Raw genomic sequence first — 20,018 nt, 5'->3', positions numbered from 1 at the left:
CCTGCTCCCCGAAGCTAGAGAAAGCCCGCGTGCAGCAATGCAGATCCAGTGCAGCCAAAAATAAAACAATGTTTTTTTTCATTTGTGTGTTTACTTAGCTCGCCTCCCTCCAATCCCCAAATGCCACCTTTAAACAGTATAATCAATGAGATACTTATACCCCTCTGCCATCCCTGTTCTTAGGTTATCTATAAATGCAGATTTTATAATTAAATTACAGAAGGTTATTAGGGTGTAAGTTTATTTAGACCAAAATTTATTTCTTCTGCTGAATTTTATTCTCAAATACGGTTCCTTGAAGACTACGTCCTGTCCATTCTTAGTGATTTCTGTTCCAGTGATCAGCTACATGGCACCTTCCAACAGTTGTTTCTGGAGAGGGATGTCGATGAAATATTTTCTAAACTGTTAACTAATGGGAATGTTTTCCAGTTTTTCTGAATTTTTTGAATTCAGAAGAAATACAAATTTTTTAAAAAAGGTTTAATTAGTTAAGAATGTAAATAGATTTAATTTAGATTTCAGTATGATAAAATAGTCTGTAGAAGGGAATAGCAGCCCACTCCAGTATTCTTGCCTGGAGAACTCCATGGACCCTGGTGATCTAGTCTACTGGGTCGCAAAGAGTCAGACATGACTGAGCAACTAACACCACAACACGCACACACACACGATAAAATAGCATTTATGGTTGGTGCAAGTAGTAATTGGAACAAGTCTACTGAAAAACAATTTAGTAATATTTAGTAATATTTTCCAGAAGATTCAAAAGATAATTTTATTCTAACGCAATTTTAAAGAACAGACTCTAAGAAAGTGATCAGAAATTATAAAAAATATTTATGAACACATATATAAAGATGTTCATTTCAACAGACTGTATAATAGTGAAAACTGGAAAAGGGCTTCCCTGGTAGTTCGGTGGTAAAGAATTCACCTGCAAGGTTGGGAAGATCCCCTGGAGAAGGAAATGGCAACCCACTCCAGTATTCTTGCTTGGGAAATTCCATGGACAGAGAACCCAGGCGGGATACAGTCCATGGGGTTGGAAAAGAATTGGACACAACTTAGCTACTAAACAGCAGCAATAAACAACAACAAAAAAGGAAAAATTACATGCCCAACTATAATTATTCAGCTGAAATATTATTGTCATCAAAAACATGCTCATAAAGAGCACATGAAGAAATGAGAATAGTCATATACTAAAAAAATCAAGAATAAACATCGGGCACAACATTGCATAAACATTGCTTAATTCTGAAAAATGAATGCTTGAAAAGTATAGAAAGAAATATTAAAATATCAATAATAGTGGTTCTAGATAATAGATTTAAACTTTTTTGCTGCTTCTTTTTAATTTTGGAAATAAAGTAGTCATGGTGTCAACAAACTAGCTTATCATAATACTTTGCTTGCCATTGTTTCAAAAATGATTTCATATAATAGAATTTCCTAGTGGAGGAGTGTTTCTCAGAGTGAGTTCCCTGTAACACTGGGTTTACATGGCTCTGTCAAGAGAGCTCCAGAGTTCATGTGCCTTGGAAACCTCATAACCCATATCCTCCTTGCAGAGATGCACAATGCTCATTAACATAATAAAGATACTGAGAAGTCTTCTCTTGGAAATATCAAACCTTATTTAATGACTGTTTCTCAGAACAGTTCAAATTTATTTGACTGTAAAATTTCAGATCCACCCCTTATAGAAGAACTTAAAGCACTTTCAAGGAAATCCCCTTACAAATGCTAAGAATTCTGATTTAAAAGAGTCAGTAATTGAAGGTGTCCAACAGATTTAAACAATCATGTTTCAGCAGGGGCTTGAGTTATTAGAGATACCAAGGGTACATTTCATGCAAAGATGGGCTCAATAAAGGACAGAAATGGTATGGACCTAACAGAAGCAGAAGATATTAAGAAGAGGTAGCAAGAATACACAGAAGAACTATACAAAAAAGATCTTCATGACCCAGATAATCAGGATGGTTGTGATCACTCATCTAGAGCCAGACATTCTGGAATGTGCAGTCAAGTGGGCCTTAGGAAGCATCACTATGAACAAAGGTAGTGGAGGTGATGGAATTCCAGTTGAGCTATTTCAAATTGTGAAAGATGATGCTGTGAAAGTGCTGCCTCAATATGCCAGCACATCTGGAAAACTCAGCAGTGGCCATAGGACTGGAAAAGGCCAGTTTTCATTCCAATCCCAAAGAAAGGCAAAGCTAAAGAATGCTCAAACTACTGCACAATTGCACTCATCTCACACGCTAGTAAAGTAATGCTCAAAATTCTCTAAGCCAGGCTTTAGCAATACGTGAATCATGAACCTCCAGATGTTCAAGCTGGTTTTAGAAAAGGCAGAGGAACCAGAGATCAAATTGCCAACATTTGCTGGATCATTGAAAAAGCAAGAGAGTTCCAGAAAAACATCTATTTCTGCTTTATTGACTATGCCAAAATCCTTGACTGTGTGGATCACAATAAACTGTGGAAATTCTGAAAGAGATGAGAATACCAGACCACCTGACCTGCCTCTTGAGAAACCTGTATGCAGGTCAAGAAGCAACAGTTAGAACTGGACATGGAACAACAGACTGGTTCCAAATAGGAAAAGGAGTACGTCAAGGCTGTATATTGTCACCCTGCTTATTTAACTTATATGCAGAGTACGTCATGAGAAACGCTGGGCTGGAGGAAGCACAAGCTGCAATCAAACTTGCCAGGAGAAATATCAATAACCTCAGATATGCAGATGACACCACCCTTATGGCAGAAAGTGAAGAAGAACGAGAGTCTCTTGATGAAAGTGACAGAGGAGAGTGAAAAAGTTGGCTTAAAGCTCAACATTCAGAAAACTAAGATCATGGCATCTGGCCCCATCATTTAAGGCAAATAGATGGGGAAACAGTGGAAACAGTGGCTGACTTTATTTTTGGGGGCTCCAAAATCACTGCAGATGGTGATTGCAGCCAGGAAATTAAAATATGCTTACTCCTTGGAAGGAAAGTTATGATCAACCTAGATAGCATATTAAAAAGCAGAGATATTACTTTGTCAACAAAGGTCCATCTAGTCAAGAATATGGTTTTCCAGTAGTCATGTATGGATGAGAGAGTTGGACTGTGAAGGAAGTTGAGCACCGAAGAATTGATGGTTTTGAACTGTGGTGTTGGAGAAGACTCTTGAGAGTCCCTTGGACTGCAAGGAGATCCAACCAGTCCATCCTAAAGGAGATCAGTCCCGGGTATTCATTGGAAGGACTGATGTTGAAGCTGAAACTCCAATATTTTGACCACCTCATGCGAAGAGCTGACTCATTTGAAAAGACCCTGATGCTGGGAAAGACTGAAGGCAGGAGGAGAAGGGGACAACAGAGGATGAGATGGCTGGATGGCATCACTGACTCATTGGACATGAGTTTGGGTAAACCCCTGGAGTTGCTGATGGACAGGGAGGCCTGGCGTGCTGCGGTTCACGGGGTCGCAAAGGGTCAGACACGACTGAGCCACTGAACTGAACTGAACTGAGTTATTGTATATCAATGAAGTTAGCAGAATTAAAATTAAATATAATTTATGACCCAGTCATAAACAATAATTTTATCTTCTGACCTTCTAAGTATATCTCAGTGTAAACAATTAGAAGTCAGATACTGGGATTGTTCATACTTCCCCTTAAGTTACAACCAGGCTGTGGGTTGATTGGGTGGGAGTGGTCAGGAAAAGGGAAGAAGAGAGAGAGAAAGAAAATAGAATTTTTAAAAACAAGCAGGTGCCATCCTAAATGTTTGTCTTTTGCTGCAGCTACTTCTTGACTTGCCTTTCAAAACAGAGATTAGTCCTCAGGCTTTTTGCTGAAATTTGATACATGAATAAATATCCTTGCTTTTTACAAGTCCCTTTTTGATTCTTGGCTTGGTATTAAGACCCAGGGATCGAATCCAGGACTCCTGCATTTCAAGCGGATTCTTTACCATCTGAGTCACCAGGGAAGCCCGTTGAGGGCTGAGGGCAGCTGAGAGTCCCCATGCACCTTGCCCCAAAAATATTTTCTCTTGGAAAACAAATTAAATATCCCATTGCGACCACATGGACTGTAGCCCACCAGGCTTCTCTGTCCTTGGAATTCTCCAGGCAAGAATACTGGAGTGGGTAGCTATTCCCTTTTCCAGGGAATGTAGGCAGATTCTTTACCGTCTGAGCCACCAGATGGAAGCCCTAAATATCCCAAGGCCTTAGCTTTAAATTCATAAGATATGTGAAAAGCAGAAACAATAGGTTTAGCTTTGGTGTGATGTAGGGGCCATGAATGAGCTGTGTGAAAGGCACTCACTTTACACATGCAAGAGATTAGGGCTGTGGCTGCTACAAATCAGGAGACGTGCATTCTATGTGGAGTGATCAGTGTTATATAGAACACAGAGGAGACCTCAGCCATAACCAGCAGGATGGAGCAGAGGCTAGCTGCCAGGGCTCCCATCTGCAATAGCAGGGATTTCCTAACTTGTAGGTTCACATGGTCCTGCAGCCCAAACTTCCAGTTTAATAGGTTCTTCATGATATCTGCTAGCCAGTCCAGGACTGGGTCACAAAAGCTGTGACAAGGCCTTCATCCTAGCTGCAGCACAGAGCTGTTACATGCCCTTCTACACTGGCCAGCGTGCTGGTAGTTTTCCAGCATCCAAATGAACTCACTATTATTTATTCCACCTTCCGACCTCTGCTTCTGAGGCCTGTTAGTGTTTACAGCTTTGATATTCTTTCTCTTTTCTCTCTGGCCAAACATTACTCCTGTTCCTCTCAAGTCTGTCTTTTGAAGGTAGGACTCAACACAGATCCCCTTTGCCTCGTTCATTACTGGCTAACTGGTCAAATGTCACAAAGGTCAGCATCCCTGGGGTCTGCAGAGCGCTTGCTTCCCTCTGCCTTGCAAGTGTCATGAGGATCTGCCTTCTTCAAAAGGCCATGCATCCCCATTCAGAAGAAGGCTTAGAGGAGCCCAGCTCCAGGGAAAAGACTTATGGTAAGCTCATTCCTAGGGATTTTTCCTGTCTCAAATCTAAAGCATTGCTAATGAAGTGAAACTATCCCAAGTCCAATATGGGAAACATTGGAAAAATATACAGAAGTTGATAGAGTTCACACCGTGTCCCAACCAACAGCCTTCCTGACAGCATTTACAAAGGCGACACGGCACTGCAGAGGGCAACTTGCACTCTGAATCCACTTCCTCCTCTCACAGGATGTAGGACTTTGGACCAGTGACAACATCTTTGAGTCTCAGTTCCCTCATCTGTAAAATAAGGTCATTTTGTGGGAATTAAATGGTAGCACTTGAAATATTATTAGCACACTGGCTGGCACCTTAGAAGCACCAAAGTGTTAGCTGAGGAAGACAGTGCCTTCCACTACAGCAGAAATCAGGGCACATTTTAAGTCCTTCCTCTTATGATTTCACTTTGACGATCTGGTGTTTTGTTGATATGAATTCTTGGGTAAGCACCAGTCTCAGCGATGGCGTCCCAGGAGACTTAGATGCACTTTTTGCAGTATATGTTCACTTCATGATCACAGAAGATCACTGGTAAAGAGTCAAGCAGTGGTAAAACACTGGGCAGTGTTTCTCAATAATCAAGTTGAAATAATAATGGTCTAATGCCCAGGATCCTGAGAAGATTCAAAGCTGTATATCCAAAAGTTCTGTATACCAGTTTGTTGACTTTTCATTATTCTGTCCATGACAAAGTGTGTCTTCAGTGACTGATTATATCCTGAATCCATACTATGTGCAATATGTACAGTAACAGAGGAGATAGCAAACACAAGCTTGTGAGCACGCATGTGAAGAAGTAACATAGGGTCTGGGGTGAAACTTCAGACAGATCCAATAACCTAATGTTGAAAAATTGTGTGATCTTTACCCCTGTTTTCTAAGCACAGCACAATAAATAATAAATGCGTAAGCCACACTTATACTCTCGAACATACAGTAAGCATGCGGTACAAAATATGAATCTTCTTTTGAAATATTGGCCCTTAAATCACTGGACTTTCCTATTAGTACAGTCCTATGTGATACAGAGCAGGTTTCAGAGAGAGCCTCTAAGCTGTGCGGAACCTCAGTCTACCTCTGCCTTATGCTTTTTGGACTAACGGGCTTCCTTAGGTTCTGTTTGCTGGTAAGACGCTTTTCTTTTTAAAATTTTTCTTTAAAGGGATGGGGGTTTGAAAACTTTTTTTCTGTACACAAGAGGTTAATTCTACCTGGTTAGTTCAATAACAAAGGAACACATTGTTTTAGAGAATGTTTGTTAACGGTTTTAACTTGGTGCTGGAATTTTTGTGATTTTTTTGAAAGTAGGTGACATTAAGCAAAAAAGAAAAAAAAAAAAAAATTCCTGGCATAAGAATCAAGGGCCTACAGGTTGGATGCATGAGACAAGTGCTCGGACCTGGTGCACTGGGAAGACCCAGAGGGATCGGGTAGAGAGGGAGGTGGGAGAGGGGATCGGGATGGGGAATACATGTAAATCCATGGCTAATTCAATTCAATGTATGACAAAAACCACTACAATGTTGCAAAGTAATTAGCCTCCAACTAATAAAAATAATTGAAAAAAATAAAAACTGATGATGCACAAAAGTGCAAACCATGATTATTGTTGTTGTTAGAAGTTGCACTGTGATCTATATATCTCAAAAGTAGGTTACCTACCTAAAGAGTAGTAGCAAAGAACAAAAAAATGGATAGCCACACAGATTGTGGTCCCCGTACTGATTCTACCTTTACCAGCTGAGTGAACTGTGTAAGTTATTTAACTTCTAACGAGTCTCAATTTTCACACCAAAAAAAAAAAAATGGGAACAGAAAGATATTTGCCCACAACAGTGAGACACAGATTAACTGAAAAAAGGCATGTGAATCACTTAGTCCAGTCCAGGCAGAGGAATTATATTTAATTGCTGTTATTGTTGATTTAGTGACTACTGCTACAACGATAACCCACTCCAGTGTTCTTGCCTGGAGAATCCCAGGGACAGCGGAGCCTGGCAGGGTCTAGTGGGTCGCACAGAGTCGGACATGAGTGCTTGGCAGCAGCGGCAGCAGCCACAACTATACTATCATTTAAAATTATGTGACAGGGACTTCCCTGCTGGTCCAGTGGCTAAGACTCCGTGGTCCCAATGCAGGGGGCCCAGATTCCTCCTCTGGCTGGGGAAGCAGATCCCAAGTGCTGCAACAACTAAGAGTTTACATGCTACTTTAACTGAAGATCCCACATGCCGCAACTAAGACCTGGTGTAGCAAAATACATAAATGATTTTTTTTAAAAAGTAAAATAAAATTAGGTGAAAATGTATACTTTATATGTATCACGTACACACAAAAAACGATGATAACCAGCTTGCTTAATTCTGATAAATTCTTCCTCCAAGTAAACAACTGTGAAATGCTGACCATTTTTGATATGAAAGTATAGAGGAAAAAAATCTTAATTGTTGATTTGAACATGTCAGAACATGTCGGAATCCATGTTATAAGAACTTAACTCATCACAATGAAAACTTTAGCAAAGAGCATAATGATGACTTAACTTTCAGCATGTTATAAAATAATGAAAAAACAATAAACCCATGTTTTTCCACTCAACATATCAGAAAATAACAAAAGTCCATGTGATGACTTTACAATATGGATAGTGTAAACAGAAGAGGTCCACAGTTCATGCAAGGCCTTTTGTGCGACTTTTTGGATAAAATCCATGCATTCCCATCTTGCTTTAAAATATTAAAACAAGAAACAATTCAAGAAAAATTAATAAAAAGATCCAACTATCATCTGGAAAAAAAGAAAACAAAACAAAATTCAAACAAATAGTCTAGAAAAGTCAAAATGCCTCAGGCTGGATTGTGTGAAATAGAAACAAAATTTCCACAATGATACGAACAGTAATGAGAACAGCTAGAAATTAGAAAATCATAAATTCAAACAGGATCTGAGAAACAGATAACACTCAAAACACCAGGATTGCATGATTATTTGAACGGAGTGGTTTTCCTTTTTAGAGTTCAGAAGTTTATTCACTGAGATTTTCATCATGAGTCAACTTTTTTCAAAATTAAAACAAAACAAAACAAAATGTTAGCTTCTGAAAACAAACTTTCAAACTCAAGATTTTTTTCCATCCTTTCAAAGGGTCATTTAGAGAGTGGCCACGTCTTCATTACAACACTGGCCTGCCAGCAATTTTCCCTTCTCCATAACAAGCAAGGAAATGGAACAGGTAATATCTGGAATATAAATAAATAATATCTGGAAAGTAAAATGTTGGGTTCCTTGTAGGAATGGGTCCAAAAGTAATTAAAATGCACCTTTCAGTAGCCCCTCCCAGAAAGCATTGCCTTCAGATAATCACAGGGAGACTTCCCAGTTACCCAAAAGTTCAGTTGTGGACTGACATTTCCCCGGACACCCCAAGGACTGAGCAGAGTCCATCAACTGTCCAACTTGAAGACACAGTCCCTGAAAATTCAAGTTCATTTTCTTTTGGATAGAGCAAAATTCATGTGGGTAACGTCCCACAGTTTCAGTTAGAAAATGATCTGACGATATCTGGTGGACTGGGCTTAAAACACCAACTTCGGCATTAGAACACCGTGGACCTTACTCGAGTTGAAGTTGTTACAGTAGCTGGTAACTTCATCCTTACCTCATGTTGGCTTAAAGAGCTATAACCCCACCTTGTTAAGTTCTAACTATTAATACAATTCTGTATTATGATCTCCACTTTACAGACAAGGCAACAGCCCAATTACGTGAAATAATTTGTTCAAAGATGTGTGTGTGTTAGTGTTCAGTCATATCTGACTCTTTGCGACCCCATGGACTGTAGCCGACCAGGCTCCTCTGTCTGGGGGATTTTCCAGGCAAGAATACTGGAGTGGGTTGCCAATTCCTTCTCCAGGGGATCTTCCTGGCCAGGAATCAAGCCCAGGTCTCCTGCACTGCAGATTCTTTAGCATCTGAGCCACCAGGGAAGCAAGATACAGAGGTTTTAATGCAAAGTTGGTATTCAAGCCATTCCAACTCCAAAACCTTTTACTGAGATGGTTAGGGGACCAAGTAACCTGTCCTCACTCTCAGCAAAGAAAACATCTGCAAAATATCAACCATAAGGCCCATATAAACGATGACCTGTACTTCTTCCTCATGATGAAATTAGTTGTCAGTGTCTACACCAAGATTATCTGCTGAGAAGCCTACAACCTTTATAAATGGAACTCTCTCTTCCTCTGCTTTTGATAACTATAGAAGTAAACTCAGGTTAAAATCACCATCCTTTGGCGATTTAAAGGGGAGCAGGGTCTATACTGGGAAGAAGCTCTTCTACTCGATGCTCATCTGGTATTAAAGGATAGGGGATGCTCTGGCCTCCAGGCTTAGAGGTTGGTTATTTATGAGAACTAAATAGCAACACACCTGTTCCCCCATGAAATTATACATCTGGGAGTCACAGGAACTCTTCCAGGGGAGAAGAGAGGTAGCAAAGAGAAAGTCAATTATTCCAATTTACCTCCTCCTGAAATGATTTCTGCCTGCAACAGGAGCTGTAGATGGTATCATGTGATTCCACTCAGAATTCAAAAACCTGTTGCACACTCATGGGCCATGTGAGGAAGAATGACAATAGGACTGAGAATCAACAGACCTGAGATTGCAAACATAAACTGCTATTTATATTTTCCTTGCATTTACGCTAGTATTTTCTATACTGAGTTTTGTGATTGGCAATACTAGTCTACTGTTTGTATTGTGGGTTTGTTTTCTGTTTTTTGGTTTTTTTACTACTTTAAAAAAAAAAAAAAAATTGGCCATGTCACCTGTCACGTGGGATCTTAGTTCCCCAGCATGGATAGGGCCCACATCCCCAGTGCTGGAAACTTGGAGTCTTAACCACTGAACTACCAGGGAAGTTCTTGTGGGTCTTTGTTTTAATTTCAATTTGCTCTACAATACTTTTAATATATAATATAAAATTACAGATCCAGCTACAATTTAAGAACTTTTTTCAGCATCCCATGCCTGTTTTTGCCACTCAACCGCTCTCACAATAAATCATTATCTCTCAAATTTTGCAATTAACCTGGACAAGGATTAACATACATATCAGTAAGTTGGACTGAAATTGAAGTGATTCTAGAACTCTTGTTGACTAAACACTCAATATGCATTTATCCATTTGTCCCAGATATCTTCAGTTTATGCCTCAAGATCCACTCTCCGCATTTCTCTCCTTAGCTCTCTGCACCAAGAGGCTGATTTTTCGGGAGCTGGTCCAACTGGCCCCATGGCCCTGGTCTTTCAGTGATGATCAGCCAACAGGAGAGATAGCAGAGGAGTGAAGTCTGCTATTTACTCCCAGGCCTCACTTCCTGCTGAGCACCTAGAGTTGGCTGCCTGGCACCCGTCTCACAAAGACCACTGGTCCCACTAGGGTGCCTTCCCCTACAGCTCTTCTGCTGGTAACCGCTTCTGCTCCCATCCCATCCCAGGAGTCGTGAAGGAAGGCTCCCCTGAAAGTTCAGGTGCTGCATTATCTCCACTTTTTTCAGAAAGCCCCACCCACTACATTAGAAATATTATAACCTTAATTAAATTCCCCACAAATGCCTCCATTTGTGCAAGTTGTCTCTTTCCACTGGGGATAAAAATGGATGAATAGGGCTTGATTCTCGCTAGTGTTACATGTCATTTGTTACATGTCATCAAATATGCACTTAGGAGGGCCCTATGCTGGTTCTAATACCCTGCAGCCACCATCTTGGAAGTCTTGATAACTTTTAAACAAGTGGCCCCACATTTTCATTTTACATTGGGCTCCACAAATTACTTAGCTACTCCTGCAAATGCAATACAGATGTTGGCTTCAAATGCAATTTCAATAACAATCACTGCCATTTCAAGAGGTCTATGCTCCAAATACTCTTCTTAAATTTGTATGTAATTAACTCATTTAATTCTCTCAACACTTAAGGAGGAAGGTGTTATTATTATCTTCAGAACTTCTTAGTCAAAGAACCAGAAGCACCTCGAGAATGTAAGTATTGATAACTTGCCTGAGGTCACCCTGAAAGAAAGGGTAGCCTATGGGATTCTAATATAGGCATTTTGGCTTTGATTTCATTTATAATTAAACCTAATAGCTGTTTGAGCAGTAATATACCATGGACTTTAGGATTCTGAAAATAGACTCCATCTCCCTGCATAGGAAGGCTAATTGCAAAGTTACACTAAGGACAGGAAATCTGCACAACAAATAATACTGAATTTCTCATATCAAGACAGCATAGCTGAAGGGGTTTGTAAATATTAATAAATCTTTTAATGTTGACATGTCTCCTAGGTCTGCATAAAATCTAAATGAGATTTGCATCTGACCTCTTTAAACTATTTTCTTTATTGCAAACAACTTCAAGAAAGCTATTAAACCACAAGCACAATAAAAGTTGTTCTTTACTTCCAGAAAGAAGTTAAATAAACACAATATGCAAGAGATAATAATAAGAGATGGATTTATTTCTAAAATGCAGCATTCTTTTTGTAATGCAATTCCCAAGACTGCCTTGTTTGGGGAAAATAGAGTGAAAGGACACATCATTGTGAAGCCAAGGACCTTCATCATCTTAGAAATTATAAAATAATTAAACCTTGGTTTAATTTCTATACCAACCAAACAATTCAACATTATACAAGATCTGGGTTTCTACGTTTTCTACAATATGTGGGTAGTTCACTGCCTTCCAAGTATAGTATATGTGCTCTCTTTGGTTATGAAGGTTTGTTATTTCCTTTTCTCCTCAAACCACTAAGCAGACTTTTACTAACTTACCAATGATTTTTTTTTTCATTTTGAACATTGTAATTTTCAACAGATTTTGTTTCTATAATACCTTATTATATTATCAATTTTATCACAGCCATTAAAACAAGACTCTCACAAACCTGGGTTACTATTTGGTTCCATGGATCCTTGTAAACATCTCTGAAAATGGCAGGTGAATACTCCAACTACGATTTTTATCTGAGTCATAACTTTAAGACCCACGACTGGATCTTAAACATCCCCATCAGACATGGACATCTCAGCAGCTCCCTTTCCCTCTCCCCAAATAAATGAGCCAGTTGTCAGGGTTAACTGGTGTGTTTTAAAGGCTATCTTAGCCAAGGGTATTATTTTAAGGGATGAGCAAATGGGGAAACCCCACAGCCCGGCCAATAAAATACGAACTGAAGGTGCAAAGAAGCACTCATAAATATTCCCTAGAACAAGGGACGCATTGTTTCCTTCACCCTTTCAGTGGCTCCTCTGATCTCAGCCCCTCTCTGCGTCAGGGAAGCCTCTTCCTTGAACCTGTGGTTTTTTCAAGCTGAGTTACTACATTATTTATGACTGCAAATGTGAGTGGCCCGTCTGCGTGCTCCTTCTACACACACACTGATGCCCCCTCCCTCCGCCCCGCTTCGGTATTTCAGTCTGCAAGGATGAAAGGGCTTCCCCCGGAGCTGATGCGGTTGGGGATGCGGCGTGAGCTGCCATCTCCGGAGGAGGCGGACGGAGGGTTTCCCCACCGCCTCCACCTGCGACGCCCAGAGGCGGCCCCTCACACTCATTCCATCCATTTTCCTCCTTTCCAGGGCTTTAGAAAAATACTTTTTCTGTCTCCGTCTCATCCTCCCTGTTCCCTGCCTCCACCAGTTTACTTTTGATCTCTTTATATTTTCTCAACATCTTTCCTCAACTAAAAAAAGGAAAGCATCACTCTTCACAGGCATGCGATGAGTATTCCATAAAAATTCTGTCAGTCGAAGGGTTTTCTAACTCAAAAACGAGTTGCATTTTTGATGAGCGTGATTTTTGTTCAGTGATGCTGTTTTTCCCCTTTGTAACACTTGTCCTTGAGTTTCCCCCTTTTAAATTTTAATAGTCTTATAAATTAGGAGAGGCACAAACAATTCAGTTTAGTCCAGGAGATCTTCAGGGCGAGCAGGCAGGGAAGACTGGGGATGGTAGAGAAGCAATTAAAGTGGACTCAACAGCCTGTTGGAGAGGTTCCGACGCCCTGGGGAGCTTTGCTCCTCATGCGTGGAGGCTGCATGGGCCCTTCGTATCCTTTTCCTTCTCAAGGAGAGAGAAAACAGGAGACTGTACCTCAATTATGGGGCTGTGACAAATTGATTTTCAGCTCATCTAAGCCTACAGCCATGAAGAAACAAGGACCAAAGGCAGCCCCCAGGAGAGGTGGGGCAGTGAGGATAGGGATGCCAAGAAAGCCTGGAGCTGGAGAGGCCCTAGAACTCCAGGGGAAAGGCCTTAAGACCGGGGCTGGGGCCGGGGGCAGGCAAAGAAGAGAGGGCGGTGGGACTGCAGAAATGGAAGGATGCAAGGGAAGGAGCTGGAGGTGGCAGGTGAGCCGCCCCAAGCCCTTCCAGAGCGTGTCATCTGTCAATACCTTCTCTCCAGCCGTGACTCCTGATCAAACTTCTAAAACTAGCAATTTGTGAGTGACCATTCAAACCTGCAAAACACTTCTAATTAAACTATGGTTATAATTATCTCTGCAGCCATGCCGTCCATCAGCAAGGACATAGCATTAGAGAAGAACAAGGTTCTCCCCGCCACCCCGCCCAGGGCTTGGTCAAGAATGCCAAGAGTTCACAGAGAAGAAAGATAAAGGCCTCCACCCTCAGCAACTTCTTTTCAAAAGTGAAAAGTGTGTGTGTGGGGGGGGGGGGGGGGGGGGCGGGGATGACTATTTCACCCAATATTAACGTTTGTTATTCCAGGCATAATCTGTGAATATGTACTATAATGGTTTTAGATATTTTTTCCTCCCATCCCCCCTTCCTCAAAAAAAAAAAAAAAAAATCTTGCGTGTGTTTATAAGTGTGTTTATGTTACACAAGTGTTAATAACCCTGTTGGAGGGACTACATAGATAGGCTTCTTTAGGTAGATCTGTGTATAAATTCCTCTCCACTGGGCACTTGAGTCAGCCAAAACCAACAATAAATATCAATGATGTCTTTCAAATCTGTCAACTGAGAGTATGAGCACGTTTTTTTTCTTCCAGTACCAGGAGAGTTTAATGATTGGGGAGAGTTTAACGATTGGGGAGAGTAAAGGAGAAGGCTTTCATTTAAAATTGTGAAACTGTTTTTCTATTTCATACCTTAACATGCTAAACATGTTGTTATAAAATACAAAAAAAAAAAAAAATGTAAGCACCACATTTTCATACTTTTTTGCATGAGAATGAGTTTATATTCTTGAATTGTACCTAGGAATCTGACTCCAAGCCAACTGGTCAAAGCCCATTAATAAACCTAAAGTTCTTTATCAGGGAACTACATGTAGACAAAGAGTAATATAAAAGTGAATTTCCTGTGTTTGCTGTTTTCTGTACTTTCCTCTGAAATAGCTACAAATGTTACATCATTTTAATTATACAGTAACCAAGTAACCAAGTAATCAAGTAATCAAGTAAAGTTCGTTTCTAACTAAAAGGTCTTAGAAATATACTATTTGTTTATCTTTATGTAAACAGAGATATACTTAAATATTGCAAACAAGCTACCTAATTATTCCTTTCATTTGCAAAGATATTTGATATATAAACTAATCCTTAACATTTTTGAAAAAGCAATAGTTAAAAAAAAATTACCAGAATGATGTTTTTGTTACTGACAAAATACTGTGGAATTGAATAAGCAAAATTCCACTGATATTAAATAATTTCAAGGACAAAAGAGAGAAATCAATCTGTAAAAGCTGTTGACTAGGAGACTGACAAAAGTTGGCCTAAGAATAATGAATAAATTTAGGCGGAAAATTTCTTTTCACACAATTAACAACTAATATTTGTTTCTTCAAAGTGAACAAATCACAAAAAATAATTTAAAGGTCAGAATAGAATAATGTGTTTAATTTCATATTTAGTTTTTACATTGGCTTTGAGGCAATTTATTCACATTTTATTTTTTCTTCTAGTAAATTCCAATCTGTTTTCTGCTTATGGACATAAAGTTAATCACAGTTTGAATTAAATTTAATTGTTCTTGGGGAGTTAAACTTATGTTGGAAAAAAAAACTGTGTTTCTGAATGACAAGATAATTGTAGAAAATCCATTATGTAACTTGAAAATGACCCAGGCAGGCATGAATAACAAGGATGCTACTAGATCCTTTTTATATAATTCAACTTATAATGGGAAATGTCAACAGATTCTTTTCACATATTTAAATATCAGGTGGCTTCCTCAATACAAATCCCTTGCCTCTTGCTAATTTGATCGTTTGCCCTCAGTCTCCACTCTGTACATATCTTTAAAGACACTAAAAAAATAAAATCCTCTTGAGTCTTTGTTAATTAATGTTACCGTAAGAAACACTGAAATTCTTAGCACAGTTAATAATGATATTACACTTTTACCTTTTATAAGTATGCTTTGACCTATTTTATTACGGAAGAAATACAGGAGTCAAAGCTTTTTACTAAGTAGTGATTGGCTGCAAGCTTTGGCTGTATTAGAAGGCATGGTCTAAAGAGAATAAAATAAAATTGTGGTTTACTTTTCCTCAGAGACTCCTAGGAAAAACTCACTTAGTATCACAATTAATTAGTCAATAATTTCATGTGAGACATTTAGTTTGGATTTTTTAAAGAAAAAGCAACAGTTTATTACTGAAGAGAAATCACTATCAGCAAGTTAAGCATGATATGAATAAATAAATAAATAAACATTTTCTGAAGCTCATACCCAGTATTGTCTCTTTAGTGTAAAATTAATACTTTTATTTCATAGTATAATTAATTTACTGCTCTGTAATTATAATCCAAGTAATGAAAACTTTATTGATCTAAAAATGTAAATATGCTTTAATGATAAAAATGGTCCTAGAAGTCCCTGAATATAACTGTTTATTGTTATTGTTGGCTTTCTTATTCTATGTAAATTTATAAAAAGCAATGGAGCAAGGGTTCAAAAATAGTATTTCATTCCTTTCTGAAAAAACAAATACACTTCTCCTGTGAATGATCAAAGTATTCAGTTGTAATATAATATATTACTAGGACAGATTCAAGACTTAGCTATTGTTTTATAAATCAATAAAACAATCACTGCTTTTTCAGTGATTTATGAATGTTTAAATCATGCCAGATTGGACTTTATCTATAAAAATATTAAAAAGAAAGTTAAGTTATTGAATAATCTTGAGAAATTGCTACAAAGTCAAATATACCATGAGTCATATTTGCATGTCACTCCTACGAGGAAAAAGCAATCAAACTAATTTAGAATTAAGACATATTTTGATGGCTTAAAAGTTCCAAATGGAACCTGTTAATTACATAGAGAAGAAAAGGCCCCCAGGACACTTGATTAAGGCAACCACCAATGACTTACTACAGCTTATAATGAGAGCTTTGTCTCTTATAACGTGAAACATATGATTTATCAGGCACCTTATCCTTCCTACTAGGATTGCTCAGAGCAAATGAACAGGGCATATTAAGCAACACATACTATAAAAGCTTCATGTGTCATTAAGATTTGTTGCTATCTGACTTTTCAAAGAATATTTTTTTGATAAATGAGGAAGTTTTTAATTAAGTGTCTAATAGAACACGTCAATTTTAACTCCAAGCAGATTGCACTTTAAAACAAAGTTTTAAAAACTCTAACATTAAGAATCGATTACACTTGTTGATTCTATTTAGTTTCTTTTTTTAGTGTCTAAAGATAGCAAACTTTTACCTTCAGTGGCTACCAAAAAATTTAAGGAAAATCACAGCCCTTGTAAAATCATTTTAAAATGAAGACTCTTTAATAATATTGCAAGATGAAAACAAGGCATTAATTTATCATTTGATATTGTCAAGATCAATTTTTTGGTATTGTCAGTATCAGCACTCAGTAGAACATAATTTTAAAAATTACTTTCTAAGAATTTTGTTAATTAAATAATTTCTGATTGAAATATTTTTATCTTAAATGACAAGGAAAGTTTTATATAGGTAAAGACTATCATAGCATGTTTTACATTTCTCTTGCCTCTGAAAAAAAATCAAGTAAGTATGATGTATTTTAATCATTCTAGTAAAAAAATGTTAGATTGAAAATTCTTTTCCAAAATATTTTTCACAGAATTTCAGAATCTGTCCCTGACAGTCTCTGATAGTAATCCTTTACAATATTATTTGATCTTAATTAGTTTCACATCAATATTTTCGCAGTAGTTTCTGCCCTGAAATTAGAGTTCTTAAGTGGCATTTAAGTTACATTTATATGCTTTTTAAATTATTAACCAAAAAAAAAAGGTTCAGAATGTCACCTTTACCTTTTCATCTGTAAATACCTGCATTATTATTATTATTTGACCCATAGATTAGCTGTCCTCATAAATTCTTTAGACTATTGCCTGTTTATTCATACATTTAAACAAAATTGAAATTTTAACAAGATGTGAGAAGACCCAAATCTACCCAAACCACATGTTTAATTTTAACTATTTATATTAAAATAATATATATATATGTACATATGACTCTGTTGCCTAAGGCAAAATCTTATATTACATCAATGAAAAAAAGGAAACAGAAGCTGGAGAGGAGAGTTATAGAAAATGACTTTACATAAACATGACCACCTACCAAGCAGCTACTTAGCCATTAGGAAAACGTCCACTTTGCAATAACATAGATTAACAAATAAATGAACAACATACCTAAATTGACAAAGCTCATGACCATGTCAGCATCATTCAGAAAGTTGGCATCATGTAGGCTGGCTAGCGGAGGACTCTGGGTGGTCAGGGGAGACGCTCGAGACAGCTGGATGCGGCGAGGGTACCCATTGGGAGAGGCTGGGGAGCCCTTCCTGGCTCCCCGGGAGTCTGCTGCCAGGGGCGCCCTCGCGGAGTACTCCAACTCCTCGGGGTTCTCCTCACTGGCCATGGCGTTGTACAGGTCCAGCATAAAAAGAGGTGCAGAGGAAGCTTGTTTTCCAGGTGAAAATGGTCTGGGTCTGTGAGGCAAACCCAAGATAGAGAGAATTTCCCTCTGTATTTCCCGTCTTTCGTGGTTCCGTAGTCTTCTATAAATAAAACTGGAGTGAACATGATTGTCTCCCAAACTTCCTTTCGCAGAACCCACTAGAACCCAGCAGCTCCAGAGGAAACCCACAACACCCCTAAGTAAAAATACAGTCAGATGCATTTTTGTCCAAAAGCAAAAGTTGATATTTTTAGTCCTTCTTGTCCTCTTACCAGAAAGAAAAAAAAAAAAAAATTCTAAGTTCTTAGGAGGTATATTTTCCCAGTAGCTGAAAAACAAGTTTACCTATTCTTCATTTCTGAAGTGAGAGTGACATTTCTGAACACACATCCTCACTGATTTTCCTGCTCTATTTTCAGTATTTTGAAATATGTCAAGAGTAGTTATTTCTAAGAAAGCTGAAACTCGAATTTCCAATTATCCACAGTTGTTAAGAGCTTTTGCTGCATGGATGGAGCAGAAGGCGGCTAATATTATTTGATCAGATGACCTATGCATTCCTATATCAATATATGATAATCAGGCCTTTGGTATTGGAATGAACGAAAGTTGATCTTCTAATAAACTGTAGTTCCCACAGTGATCTTCACTTGCTCTTGAGTTCTTCTCAACCCTTGAGCTCTTTCCAAGATAAATCCTGATTTCTGAATCACAGATCTATGCTGATCTGCACCTTGGTGTTGGAATATATATTTGTCCGGCAGCTTGGTGATAACTTTAACATCTTTTGTGTCGTCTTAGTGTAAAACAAGACTCAAGGTTGTACTATTCAAGTCAATGTGTTTTCCTGAATTTACTTGCAAACCTTCCTGTAAGTCCCTTCACTCTCTTTCTCCTTCTTAGTGTTAATTCCACCTCCAGCAGACACAAATATACCAGCCCTCTTCAAGGGAGATCTAAAGAGTAATGTAAGCACAACCCTGCTGGGAAAGAAGAGGCTTCTCATTGTAATTTGAAACTGGTAAAGCAAAAAGAACTTAACCCCTTTGCTACCAGAAAAGCCTCCATTTTCACAATTTCATAGACACGCATCTCACACAGCACAGGGGTGCATGGGGCATGTAAGTTCTAGTGGGGGAAAGCCAGTTTTCAAGCAGCAGACTGAAAATTTGGTCACCAGTTTTACAGAGGACCCTTTCAGATCTTTTTTTCTAGTAGTACACATTTAGTACATTTCTATATTAAGTCTCAGGTTGTGGCTGAATTAACATGAGATGTCTCTATCCTATATTTGAGGTTGTTTCTAGTTTTTACAAGTTGTTTAAGTTTACTTCTTACAAAAGAAAAGGAAGTTTCATAAATGAAGGTTAATTTGTTGTTTGTTAATGACAGCCAGATCTTTTCAGAATAAAATACAGTAGAGAATTCATCATCAGTAAATATATTCTAGTTCCCAAAGCCATAGTTATAATAATTCAATAATGGTGATGAGAGAGCCTGGCTTTAGTGATCTTTGAATATTAAGATTTTAAGCAGCAAAGTATATTCATACTTCTCTAGTTAATGCAGCACATTTGAAATGCAAATAGCCTAAGATATGGTGTGATGATTCTTAACCTTCAAGTCATTTCAGTTGAAATATAAGCAGATTTACAAATTAGATATTCCCCATATGTTGTACTCAGTATTTTGATTTGCCTTAACCCATGCAAATAAACAGAAGTCAGATATTCTTTCTGACTACTTGCAGATTTGCATTTTCAAAATGTGATGGGTACAATGGGGAAAGTGCACACCTTTCTAACACGCCACACTTCATCTGGGGAAATGAGCAAAGTGCGTGTTTATCCTTAATGTTTAATGCCTTTAAAATTTGGAAGTCTACAATGTTTCTGCGCAGCTATAATTTTCCCTTAACCTTAGGGCTCACAGTGCCTTCATTGTCTGGGAGAATATTCTG

At 38.3% G+C, this 20,018-nt stretch overlaps 1 protein-coding gene across 1 annotated transcript in view; it reads right to left on the bottom strand.

Annotated features, from left to right (window-relative positions):
• BMP5 (bone morphogenetic protein 5) overlaps nt 1-19,035 on the bottom strand; it is a 136,059-nt gene extending 117,024 nt beyond the window's left edge. Inside the window, exon 1 of the mRNA XM_043450493.1 lies at nt 17,791-19,035. Within this exon, the coding sequence (XP_043306428.1) occupies nt 17,791-18,280 (490 nt within the window). The 5' untranslated portion in view covers nt 18,281-19,035. The remainder of the gene's footprint in view (nt 1-17,790) is intronic.
• Between the last annotated feature and the right edge of the window lie 983 nt (nt 19,036-20,018).

This window comes from Cervus canadensis, chromosome 28 (genome assembly GCF_019320065.1).
Source record: "Cervus canadensis isolate Bull #8, Minnesota chromosome 28, ASM1932006v1, whole genome shotgun sequence".
Taxonomy (NCBI): Eukaryota; Metazoa; Chordata; class Mammalia; order Artiodactyla; family Cervidae; genus Cervus; species Cervus canadensis.
Note: the sequence above shows the minus strand (reverse complement) of the source record. Positions and strands in the feature narration are given on the sequence as shown.